This window comes from Camelus dromedarius, chromosome 4, assembly GCF_036321535.1.
Source record: "Camelus dromedarius isolate mCamDro1 chromosome 4, mCamDro1.pat, whole genome shotgun sequence".
Taxonomy (NCBI): domain Eukaryota; kingdom Metazoa; phylum Chordata; class Mammalia; order Artiodactyla; family Camelidae; genus Camelus; species Camelus dromedarius.
This window is the reverse complement of record NC_087439.1, coordinates 74,286,463-74,299,073: the sequence shown is the minus strand read 5'-3', so window position 1 is coordinate 74,299,073 and position 12,611 is coordinate 74,286,463. Positions and strand designations below refer to the sequence as shown.

General features: G+C 39.7%; 1 protein-coding gene across 2 annotated transcripts; it reads right to left on the bottom strand.

Moving 5' to 3' along the window:
• Positions 1–2,275: 2,275 nt before the first annotated feature.
• Positions 2,276–12,576, bottom strand: HSPD1 (heat shock protein family D (Hsp60) member 1). 2 transcript variants are annotated; one of them, XM_031452066.2, is made up of 12 exons: positions 12,335–12,576; positions 11,014–11,189; positions 9,726–9,978; positions 8,289–8,371; positions 7,610–7,705; positions 6,933–7,026; positions 6,567–6,735; positions 4,882–4,981; positions 4,075–4,320; positions 3,525–3,699; positions 3,047–3,225; positions 2,276–2,901 (listed from the first exon to the last, which is right to left on the bottom strand). In XM_031452066.2, exons 2-12 carry the CDS (start codon positions 11,185–11,187, stop codon positions 2,749–2,751), a joined length of 1,722 nt encoding a protein of 573 aa, XP_031307926.1. In that variant the 5' UTR covers positions 11,188–11,189; positions 12,335–12,576; the 3' UTR covers positions 2,276–2,748. The 2 variants fall into 2 exon arrangements, with proteins under 2 accessions (XP_031307926.1, XP_010978051.1); XM_010979749.3 differs by lacking the exon at positions 12,335–12,576 and adding an exon at positions 12,118–12,250.
• Positions 12,577–12,611: the final 35 nt, after the last annotated feature.

The window sequence follows — 12,611 nt, the reverse complement described above, 5'->3', positions numbered from 1 at the left end:
CCAGCCACTTACTCCAACAGACAGCCCCTTATATTCAATCCAGTTTGAGAATCATCAGTTTGGCACTGCTGTTTGTGACAAACAGAGATATCCCTCGTTACATGCCCCAAAATGTGCTTTTTAGGTTTGAGATTCTCCAAGTCCTGAGCCTAGCTGGGGCTGCCTGAGTTGCAGTAGAAACATTCTATTTTCTCAACTCTTTTCCTAAAACAGCAACATCTGACTTCATAGTGTCATTCCTTTTTCCTTGGTTATTCCTCTATCCATCTTTAAAGCAGATCCAGCTGCCTTTTATTAAAGGTTCACCTTGATGGTCAGGGCTAAATATTGGATCAGTGGCTTGTGTCCCCTCAAATGCCCCTTTTCTCACTCAGGCTCATACATTTGTTCTCCTAACACTCCTGCAAAAATTTCTGCCTTGAAAAGGCCCTCCGTGGGTCTGTACTGTTCAAATGAATCCTACTTGCTTTCAAGTATGGCATTTAGGGCCTGGACATTATATTTTGTGTGGTTTCCCAAGAGATTTCCATGAAGGAAGGCCCTGAGCAGGTTTCCTCAGAGATCTACCATTCCTGCTTCCTCATCTAGTCACCACCATCTTTAGCCTTGACCAAATAAATGGTGTTTGAAGGAACCACCTTGTTTCTGGATACTCCTGCTTCTCGCTAGTATCTCTCCAATACTGTAATCACCTTGTGCAGTTCTAGTGAAGAAAGGAAAAAGGAATTTCCCCAACCACCTGTATTGACTTCTCTGGCTGCAGCTTTCAGTTTTCTTAAAATTGCCTAGATCCTGGCTTATGGGTTCATTCCAGGCTTGCTCTTTGGTTTGAATTTGAGCTCTTCAATCAAACCGTGATTCAAATCTGGGGTCTACCACTTAAATAGCTCTGAGACTTTGATAAAGTACTTAACCTTTCAGAGCCTGCTTACTAACTGTAGTATAGGTGTAGTAAGTAATCCCTAATTGAAGATTGTTCTAAGGGTTAAAATGATGCAAGTACTTAGTCCAGTGTCTAGCACATATAACTTTATATAATTTTTTTCCTCCGTCTCATTGGGCTCATCATTCTCTGAACTAATTAGTAACTAGAAATCTTCAAAGAAAACTAGAAAGCAGCTAGAAATCTCTAAAAATCCCAGGTATTTCTCACTTTCTTTTCTTCTATTCATGTAGGTTGGCCTTTAAGATACTAATTATATAAAACCGTTTCCCTATAGTTCCTTTTCCTCTAACCCTTGATAGTATTAGCTCTTTTGCTTTCTGCCATGTGAATAGCCAAAGCTATGTTCTAGGCAAGTTTTGTTTGCTTAAAATGCCTTTTATTCATTCAGTCCCCTCTAATCTGTCATTGTTTCTAACCCAACGAAGTTGAACAATGCAGAGGTATTTCTAGGTGCAGAATTTCAAGTGACTTCGGCTTTTGATCTGTGATGAACTTTATTTTTCCTTCTATTTCTGTCCAAACTATTCATACTAGGTAAGGAAAGCAGAAACATTTGCCTCAATGCCTACCTTACATCAAACCTCTTAGCAACAACCCAAGAGCCAAACTGACCAACAGACTGTTGTTCATTCCCCGGCAGGTCCAGATTCCATAGCTCTGAGGTAAGACTACATTCTTGGCACAGGTCAGAGTAAAAACTTAGATATGGCAGTTACAGAACTTGCACCTTATAGTCAATCTAGAAAGCAATGTTCTATTTTGCAAATCAGTGTTTGTCCCCAACACACTCACACACACAACCCCCACCCCCAGCTACTATATTAAAAATAAGCCATACCTCTATACTGTGTTATCTAATAAAGACAGTGCACTGAGACAGAAAACCATTTCAAGGTAAGAAACAAAGGTGATCACACTGGGCTGTGCCTGTCAAGTTGTGGATGCCCTTCCCCCACTATACATTATGCTGGCACACACCTCTTTTTCACTGAACACATTTCATCCTACAAACCCCACCCTCCTCACTTGTGAGTACCTAGCAGGGAAACCACTGCTTCTCTGTTATGCTGAAGCTCTAGAACAATAACTGTAATTCTTGTAAGAAACAAGTTGCTCTTTTCTTTATGGTCAAACCCTAAGATACACAATATTCAGAGTTACCACTTTTAAAAATTCACCCCCATTACCAATGTAATAATGTAATCCAGTCTGCAGCAAAGAGAAATACTATAGGTGGAATAACTTTATAAACTTGTGCAAAACCCCACCCCTCCTCCTTAAATTGGCTTTCATTCCTTGTATCTCTGGATCATGGAAAGGCTAACACAATTAACTTTAAACAATTTTTATTACACAAAGGTTGTCACATAATTGGATATTTCTCTACTCTGTACACAATTATTCTTACTCTCCACAGAAAGGCTGCTTCTTAACTTCTCATCTGGTGATGGCAAGTACTAAAATCCTGACTTTAACAGAATAGTAGTAAAAATGCCTCAGTGATTTAAGTTGAAAGCAGTACATTGGTACATGGCTCTTATTCTCATTTATCAGGAATGTACAAATGTCTTTATTCAAAAAATATAAAATAAATTATCTGTAGGTGTGGACAATGACAGCAGTAAACCATTCCATGTTGTCAACTGAAACCAGTAACTGATGGTTATAGTGATTTTCTTAAACATCAGCCAGCCTTTTCTTCAGTCATCTCCTTCAACCGACCCCTCTTGAAGTTATTGGTGAGGAATGCTGCCTCGAGCCTCCTCTCACAGTTCACTAATGGTAAAGCACTATTCTAGGAATTAGAACATGCCGCCTCCCATACCACCTCCCATTCCACCCATTCCACCCATGGCAGGATCCTTCTCTTCCTTAGGAATTTCTGTGACTACAACTTCTGCTGTAGTTAACAGAGAGGCCACTCCAGCAGCATCCAGCAATGCCGTTCTTACAACCTAGGGGAATAGTAATAAAATATTACTTTTCCTTAGTAAAAAATAAACTAGACCTAATGAAGAGTTCTTGAAAGTATTCCTGACAGTGGTCAAACTATTTACTATATAGTTTATAGTCACTATTTGATAGTGGCCAATTACTTACCTTAGTTGGATCAATGATTCCTTTTTCCACCATATTCACAAAATCTCCAAGCATAGCATCATAACCAACTTCTGAAGAACTCTGCAAAATTTTCTCAACTATCAATGATCCTTCAACACCGGCATTCTTAGCAATTGTCATTGCAGGAATTTTGAGTGTTCTTTTAATAATTTCTATTCCTATAAAGAAAATAATTTTTAGCAAATTAATTTTAGTTCTTTTGTATTAAAGCACAATTCTACTCGTAAGAGTACGGATATTGAAAAATTCCAACTAGGAAGATGCCACAGATCAAATCATTCCTCCTGAAAGACGTGACGCATCTTTCGTCTCTCCCTGACATCAGCACTATTCTACTTCTGTTATTCTGGAAATTGCTTTGTGACTTCTTGTTCCACTTAGTGGGCAGCAACAACATAATTCTAACAGAGTCTAAAACCTGGCTGCAAATAAACTAATTTCTAAGGTAACTTTTTACCAATTTTTTGATCTTCATTAGCTGGAGTTATTGAATCCAAGGCTGGAATGCACCGAAGCAAGGCACAGCCCCCTCCTAGAACGATGCCTTCTTCAACAGCAGCTCGTGTAGCATTAAGGGCATCAGTAACTCTGTCTTTCTTTTCATTTACTTCAACATCACTTGTTCCACCAACCTGAAGATTAAGAAAGAATTCCAGTTAGTATGGCCTCTGCCATTCAAGATGCTGACTGCCAGGAGTCATTAAAAAGCATCTGGTTTACTTAAAAAGCAATTTTACAAAGGCTGCCTATTAAACAGTTAACAGAGTGAGTTTAGTGTCAGACTCCAGAATGATCATTGAACATCTTCTCCCACACAATCCCCCCACTACAAGTTCAATTCTGGTTTTAAGAATATTTCAGTAAAGAAATTTTATAAATAAGTATCTCCACAAGAAAGTGGATTCCCTAAACATTTTGGTTACATGGCATTATTGGGGAATACCACTGAAACAATCATTCTTGGGCTAGAACCCAAGCAGCTTATAAAATACAACAATGAATCTTACCTTCAGCACAGCTACACCATCTGAGAGTTTTGCCAGACGTTCATTCAGTTTTTCCTTTTCATATTCACTGGTTGTGATATCTAACTGCTCAATGATTTCTTGAATACGCTTTTCAATTTGAGCCTTGTCACCTTTCCCTTTCAAGAGCATGGCATCATCTTTGGTCACAATGACCTCTCCAACTTTTCCTAAGTCATGGGGCTGAACATCTTCAAGATTTAGAGTCAGTCCCTCTTCTCCAAATACCTACAAAAACATTAAAAAAAAAAAAAAAAGGAACCAATTACAGTTTATACTTTTTTCATTATATCAAGTTTATTAATATATCACACAGGTGTTTTGAAGAGAGAAACATCTTATAATACTATGTTTCTTTGAAACATGAGATTTCAAGACCATAGCTAGTCCAGACAAAACTGAGTATTGTCTTTCATTACATTTCCAACTGCTCACTTAATCCTCAATTAATATTAGCTTTTTTGAGAAAAGTATAAACTCATCTAAGGCTATACTTTTAGTGGAACAAAGACTAGAACCTAGGCTTAAACTCTGAAGTCCTGTCTTTCTAGTACATTCCTGAAAACATGGTAGTCAATAAGCCCATTCTTGTGCCAGAGTCCTGGCAAGTTAAGCAAAGGGACCTTCGCAGTACTATTTAACCCAACCTCCTCCTCCCCACATCCAGCAGAAACACAGATTAGGTGAGCTGACAGTAGTATCTGTGAAAATGTGAATTCTCCTCATAAACCTCAGACCTGGATGTGTGACTAACATGCAGTAAATCAAAATCACATTTATTTTACTTACTGCTCCACCAGTAGCAATAGCCATGTCTTTAAGCTGGTTCTTTCTATTGTCACCAAAACCTGGAGCTTTGACTGCTACAACCTGGAGACCAACTTTCAGCCTGTTAAGAACAGTTATTAAGAAGATTTAAATTTTACAAAAAATACCTGTCTAGTTCTTCAAGTTCTGACTAAGGTTACTTAGGAAGCTGAACTTCTAAAGATTTTTTTTTTTTTTTTGCCACCTGGCAACTTTTAGATAAACTGAGACAGGAAAGAACAATTTATCCACATTTGCTAGTGTCTGCTTACCTTCTTAATGTAAACTGCTGACCTTACATCCCCGTTGAAAATGTGTAAGTTAAATATAGTGATAACTATTTTATAGATTGTGAGGATCAGAATTACTCTATACTAAATTTGGGGGTCATCTAGTCAGCAATTACCCCTACTGGATGGGTTCCATTTAGTATTAAGCTCCTATTAAAGTCAAGCTTGAGCAGCTCTTTCTTTTTTATTGAGATATAGTTGATTTACAGTAAGTTTTATGTGTATCACATAATGATTCATAATTTTAAAGGTTATACACTTCATTTACAGTTATAAAATACTAGCTATATCCTGAGCAAGCAGTTTTTAATTCAGTTCCTTTATAAATGTAAAATACTGCTGATAATAACATTAAGTTTATATACAATTTTTATCAGGTAATGAACTTAGAACATAAAATTTATAAAATGCCCAGTTGAGACTAGGCTGTGAAATGGAAGGAATATACAAACGTTTAAGACAGAAATGATCAATTTTATTAAGAAGTCAAATAAAAATCAGATTTAAACTGATGGTATGCCAAGTAAATTGGAGATCCAACTTTACAGCTACCAGTAAAATGGCTCCATGAAAACTCCTTAGGCCTGCTTTTTCTTTTTTTTTTTTTTTTTACTTCGGTTTCAAATCCCACAACTCTAGGGCTTTTTCATAACCCAAAAAGCAAATCCAGGCTACAAACATTCCAGGATAATTCACTTAGGTCAGGTCAAGGTGTGCAATTCTCTAACATATACCTGCTATTTCATTTGTGTCCTTCCATTATAATAAAATTGGAGAATCTCATTTCTAATATACCTCAGTTCTAAGACTAGGAAGAATGTGTATTTTAATAATGCCCTAAGATAACTGTTTGCAGCATTAATATTACCTGTCTTACACTAGAAAATACATTAAATTATAGATTTAAAAAATTAAGTGAACAGACCTCAGCTTACTTCAGGTAGAGGCCCAATCTCTATTTCAGACTATACATTAACATTTTCTTTTTAACATATTACGTAAAATACCAATGGCTAAATACACTTAGGTTAGAATGGTAGTTGTTTATTTATCTCTTCCCATGCAAAATTATAATTGGGAAAATATTTTTCTCTGGAAGTCTTTTTTTAAAAACCGAAGAAAACACAAGTCAGTCACCTTCAAAACAACTGTAAACTCTTAGGCTATCTTATGAGAAAGTTGCACAAAACATTAGGGCTCTGGGACCCCACTCAAAAAGACAGAAACATGACTGGACTAAGGGTTCATGAAGCACACCTACACAGCTCTAGATACAAACACAAGTGGTTTGGTGTGGAGGTACATACTGGAGATTTCAATCAATACAAATAACTGCCTTTCAACTGGAAATGTAAACCAAATACCACTGCCTATTACCTATTCAAAACGAGTGTACTCAGAGCTTCTCCATCCACATCTTCAGCAATTATGACCAAGGGCTTACGGTGAGCATTGGCAATTTCAAGAGCAGGAACAATGGATTGGACACTAGAAATTTTCTTTTCACTCAATAAAACATAGGCATCTTGGAATTCACATTTCTGACCTGCAAAAAACATAGACTATTTCTAACCAACTTCAGAACATTATTCTGAAAATGACTGCAATTTATTTAAGTGAAAAAGCTCTAAACCAAAGTTCCAGTACACTTTATGTTAAAAAAAAATTTTTGGGTTATTCCTGGGTTCTATCCCCGGTACCTCCCTTTAGAGAAAAACAAAAATCAGTTACTGATTTACTTACCTTTTGATGTATTAATAAAGTATGGAGAAATATAACCTCTATCAAACTTCATGCCTTCAATAATTTCTAATTCATCATTCAGTGTTTTTCCATCCTATGAAAATCAAAGAATTCGTTATATGAATTTCACTTAAGAAACACTAAGGTTCCAATTACAGACTAATTTTTATCAGGTCCTCACTTCTCATAAGGAATCCAGGTAGGACTACCAATGCCCCAGGGCATCCAACTCCATATCTGCAAAAGTTTCAAGAATGCATATTTGAACTAATTTTTACATCTATCATTTATTTATTTATTTTTTTCTTTTTATATTTTTACAGTATCATTTAAGTCAGGATGGATTTACTCCTAAAGGCAAAGTTTAATAGTTCACACAAAACACAGTAAGCACTCTATTCTATATAGGTGCCTATTATACCCATGAAAAATGAAATATACTTTTGGAAACACATATAGATCAAAATTTTTTTCATTTTGGGGAGAGGAAATTAGATTTATTCATTCATTTTTTAAAATGGAGGTACTGGGCATTGAACCCAGGACCTCATAGATGCTAAGCACACACTCTACATCACTGAGCTATACCCTCCCCCCAGATCAAATTTTTGTATTTGTAAAACTCAGATTTCATTACCAAACACCTCATTCCAATCCATCATTAAAAACACACTTGCCTTTACTGTGATAACGCCCTTTCTTCCAACCTTTTTCATTGCATCAGAAATGATGTTACCAATTTCTTTGTCTCCATTTGCAGAAATCGTAGCAACCTGAAATAATGAAATAACTCTTCCAAATAAGGCTAGTGTCCTCAATCAACTCCCTTACCCTCTCCCAGTTTCCAAATTGATACATCCTTGGTGGGAAGCTAGAAGGACAGTGACAGTGGTGAGACGGGGGAGGGGATTTTATGGCATAATTCTAATGGTTGTTTTCAACTTTTAAAATTCATTATTTACCCTCATTATTTTTGAAAGATATGAAATAAACACACAATTATTCTTTTAAACAGAAACAGAAGAGAAAAGGGAGGCTGACGCTTATTTTTACCCCTTGACAAATGTGGCAGTATTACAAATTACGCAACTTTGATAAATGGACAAGGAACATTTTCCACACATACAAATGAGTTTTTATTTGGAGCCATTTAGAACTAAAATGACAACCCATTTAAGATTCAAATTATGGTCACTGCATTACTTTCAAATGCTTCAGGAGCAAGAAAAATGCTTCCAATGCTGGTGACTGGGAAGTATTGTTATTCTGACACTAGTTGGTAATTATGGAACAAAATCATGTTACTAAAACTTTAAAAAAAAATTTATCATAAAATATTACCAAAAATTTTTGTACCTGGGCGATCTCTTCAGGGGTTGTGACAGGTTTAGACTGCTTCTTAAGTTCAGCAATTACAGCATCAACAGCTAGCATCACACCTGGTTGAAGAACAAATATTACAGTGCTCATTCTCTCATGGCTCCATGTCAAGTAAAATTTCTGGTTCACATTACATGTTGCAATGCCTTAATGCTTATGCACTGCTCCTGAGTCAGCACTTCTCACGTGGAGGAAGATGGCATGCACTGGAACGGGAACTTTAATAAATGAAGTCCCACAGTGCCAAAATTATTATGAAAATTGTATTTTAAAAAACCCAAGGTGTACAACTTCAAGAATTTCACCATCCAACTCATTCTGTGTAAATCTTCCCCATAATATGTTGTATATTTCTGAGGGTCATCCAACACATTTCCCCTCAACTGAATGACACAAAAAACACCCAAATGGATTACAGTCCATTATTTTAAACAAGTGTAACTCTCAAGGATAAGGACTTTCCTGTGGCTGTGCCCTTGGGTTTTAAGTGCCTGAAACTTTCTCACTTAAAAAATATGTAACTATGAATAAAACATCTTTAACATACAGCATCCCGATGTGGATTTGAGAAGCCCATTTTGTTTGAACAGGACTAGCTCTTCCCTTCTTTGAAAAATGTTACTTCAAAAAAAAAGCAAGTTGTGTGAAAACAATGACTTTATTTGGGAAGTATCCTTAATAACCTCAATTCAACTTGCGAGTGGTTAATGCAACACACTCATTTGGATCTCAAACACTGAAATAGATGAGATTATGATACCTCAGAACACCAGAGATGCCAGTTCTCACAAAGTTATTAATGGCATCCCCCTTTACTATCCTGGTTTAAGTTTCCTAATTTGGATGATAACAAACCCTAGAGATACATAGCAATTCCATGCCAAGGAGAGATCTTTAAATTGTGGCCCAGCTCCCTAAAACAAGCAAAAATAAACAAAATGCAGACGAATACACAATACGTGCTGTTAAGAGGCAAGGGAAAAAAAAGCAAACTCATTCTGACACCCTGGGTGACATGGTTTCTTGTTTAGCCCTACTTTCCACATAACTAAAGTAAAACATCAAAACTGTATAATCTCTTTCTGTTCTGATTCTCATTAAATTTACTATTTTCAAGGTACACAATATATGCTGTAACTTCCAATATAAGCTGTTGGTTTAAGGGAGAAGTGGGGGACAGGGGATGACAGGGATGGATGACTGTGGAAAACAGGACTGTCTTAGTCACATTTCCCCCTTTGATACCTAGCACAGAACCCACCACATAGCCAAACGTAAGATCACTACTCAAGAGATTTTTTTTTAAGGATTTTTAAAGATTTTTCAGGAAAGAGGAAAAACAACAAAGAATCAACTAATATAATTTAACTGATAGTTTAAAACACTGTGATGACAATAAAGAAACACTCCTACCTCTCCTGATTTCCACTGGATTAGCACCTTTGCTAATCTTCTCGAACCCTTCCTTGGCAATAGAACGTGCTAGTACAGTTGCAGTAGTGGTGCCATCCCCAGCCTCTTCGTTTGTGTTATTGGCAACATCTTGAACAAGTTTAGCGCCAATATTTTTATATTTATCCTTTAAGTCAATGGACTTTGCAACAGTCACACCATCTTTTGTCACTTTGGGACTTCCCCAACTCTGTTCAATAATCACTGTCCTTCCCTATAATTGCAGAGGAAAAAAAAGTCACAGACTCACGATTTAACTTAAAATAGGAGCAGTTTTTATAATAGGCAATTACTTGAAAGCCTCAGTCCAACACCTGACAGCATGAACCTCAAGGGCAAGCTCATCAATGTTCTTAGTTTACAAAGTGACCTCTTTGTTGCAAAGTACATTTCCTTGGATGAGATGTTATAGGAGATAAAAGTCCTAGAGACCCATGTCATCTTATAAAATAAGAACACAAGATAAACTAATAGCAATTTCGTGGATTATACTGAAATTCTAGAAGTCTTCACATAATTTATACTTAAGTTTTGTCCCGTGCCTGCTATCTCTAATAGTACTGTGAAAACTTTAAAACGTGCTTTAAAATTTACTTTCTAAAATATTAACAGCAAGATAAGTACAGCATACCCTTCCTGAGTTGTTCAACATTAAATCTCAAATATAGTGCAAATAGTATTGTGGCTTTGAATTTGAACCAAAGCTGCTTCTTGTGAGGCACGCAAATACCTTATTTTACAGTTTTGATCACTTCGATATTTGTAATGTCTTCAATCTGAAATGCACTCGACCATGCATGACCCTCAGAAAGGTTTCTTCAAATTACTCATTACCCTTTATTCCCCAATCTATTTGTTAAATGAGACTTAAACTTTTAAATGTGCTTTGGAACACAAGGGACAACAGGAAAACGTTAGGTTAAACTAGAACCTACAAGCACATACTTGAGGTATTATGGAAGTTACTCTCTTCCCTCTATGCTTGGTACTAAGCACTGGGAAAGAAATCAAAATCTAACTCAAGCAGGCAAGCAAAATTAATTCTACCCTGAGTTTAACAATCTATCTTGAGCTAGGAGTTAACAATTTGATTACGTCACATCGTACAAAATAAGGTTTTGCAAATTCGGCAGATACTGTTTAAAGTCACCAAAGCACTGTTCAATAGCTTTGTATGACTACTCGCCATCAACAAAATGTTATTCTTTAACAATATCATAAATAACAACAAAATTAACGATACTGATACCTTTGGCCCCATAGTAACGGCTACAGCATCGGCTAAAAGGTCTACACCTTGAAGCATTAAGGCTCGGGCATCTGCACCAAATTTTACATCTTTGGCATAAGCCCGAGTGAGATGAGGAGCCAGTGCTCTGGACACTGGCCTAATCTGGCGAAGGACTGCGGGTAATCGAAGCATTTCTGGAGGAGAAACAAGCAGATTATCAATATAATACTAGCACTACCCGTGGTGTGTTACAACGCGATCACCTGTGCAACAGAACAGGAACTGTTAGAAGCGAGCTGGGCTGACCTCTGCCAGCCACTGCACCTGGGCCTCGGAACGCTCCACAGCCCCGAACACCAGCAAATAGCGCAAGCTTTAAGAAACAGGCCGCCCCACGCCTCATCTAAAGCACGAGCACAAAACATATCCTTCCCCATGGCCACCTACCCCGGACGCTAAAAACGAGTTAATCTTTCACCGCTAAAATGGCCTTGTGAGCAAAACCGCTCCAAATGCCCCTGAAAACCCAAGTCAACAGGGAAGAGGCAGGCTATAAACCCAAATGACCAAGGGAGTAAAAATTCTCCCGAAGGTGCAAACATCCGCTGAGTAAAATGTGTCCTCATGTATCCACTCGGGGATACTGTATCAGGGCGGCATGCAAGGCCGCGATGCTGGGGGCGGCGGCACGGCCCACTCTGGGCGGCCCCACGTGTTTTTCCATCAGGACACCCAAGCAAGGTCAAAGGTGGAGGCGATGTACCCCAGCTGTCCGCGGGGCCAAGGGCGGTTCCCACGCGCAACGACCACCCTCCCCGGCACTCTACACCCGGCCAGAAACGGGCTGCATCGGAGGACCCATGTGAACACACTTCCCCGATTCCACACACACTCCCGGGTAAGCCCTCCCTGCTGCGCCCTGACCGGGCGGGAGACCCGGGAACTCCACTGCGCACGTGATGGGTCCCCTCATGGACCCAAGAGGCCTGGCTCTGCGGGCCTGGGCCTGCAGCGCCCCGGGGAAGCTCTGGCTGTCGCCGGCCCGCCAACTCAGGACAGCGGGGGAAGGCCGGCTCAGGGTTCCGAAGCGCAAGGGTAAGGAGGCGCGGGGCGGCCGCGTACCTGCGGGGCAGCGGCACGATGTGCGAGCGGAGAGACAGGCCGACGGCGGCGAGTGAGGGACAGAGCGCAGGGCGCACACGGCAATGAGCTTGTGTCCCCTCCCTCCGCGGCTCCCCCCGCCCCTCCGCAGCGCGCGTGCGGGCGGCGCCCACCCCCTTCCCGTCGGCTCGGGCCCGGCAATCTGCACGCGCCGCGCGCCAGCCCCGCCCCTCCCTACCCGCGCTAGGCCAGGCCGGCGAGCTCAGCTCTCTCCGGCCGGCTTAGGCTAGTTCCCGGGCGGCGCGCCGTTCCAGAACTTTCCGGGAAGCGCCGCGCTGTGTGGGTCAAGGGTCAAGTCGCGTCATTTCCGGGAGGGGGGGCGAAGGGCTAGTACTTTCACCTCGGCCGACGGCCTAGAAAAGCCTAGAAGGAGCTCCTCTTTTCTTCCGCCTCCCGGTCGGCGCGTCAGGGGCCTGCGCAGAGCTCAGGAGACGAATCGCGGGGCGCGCTGCTGC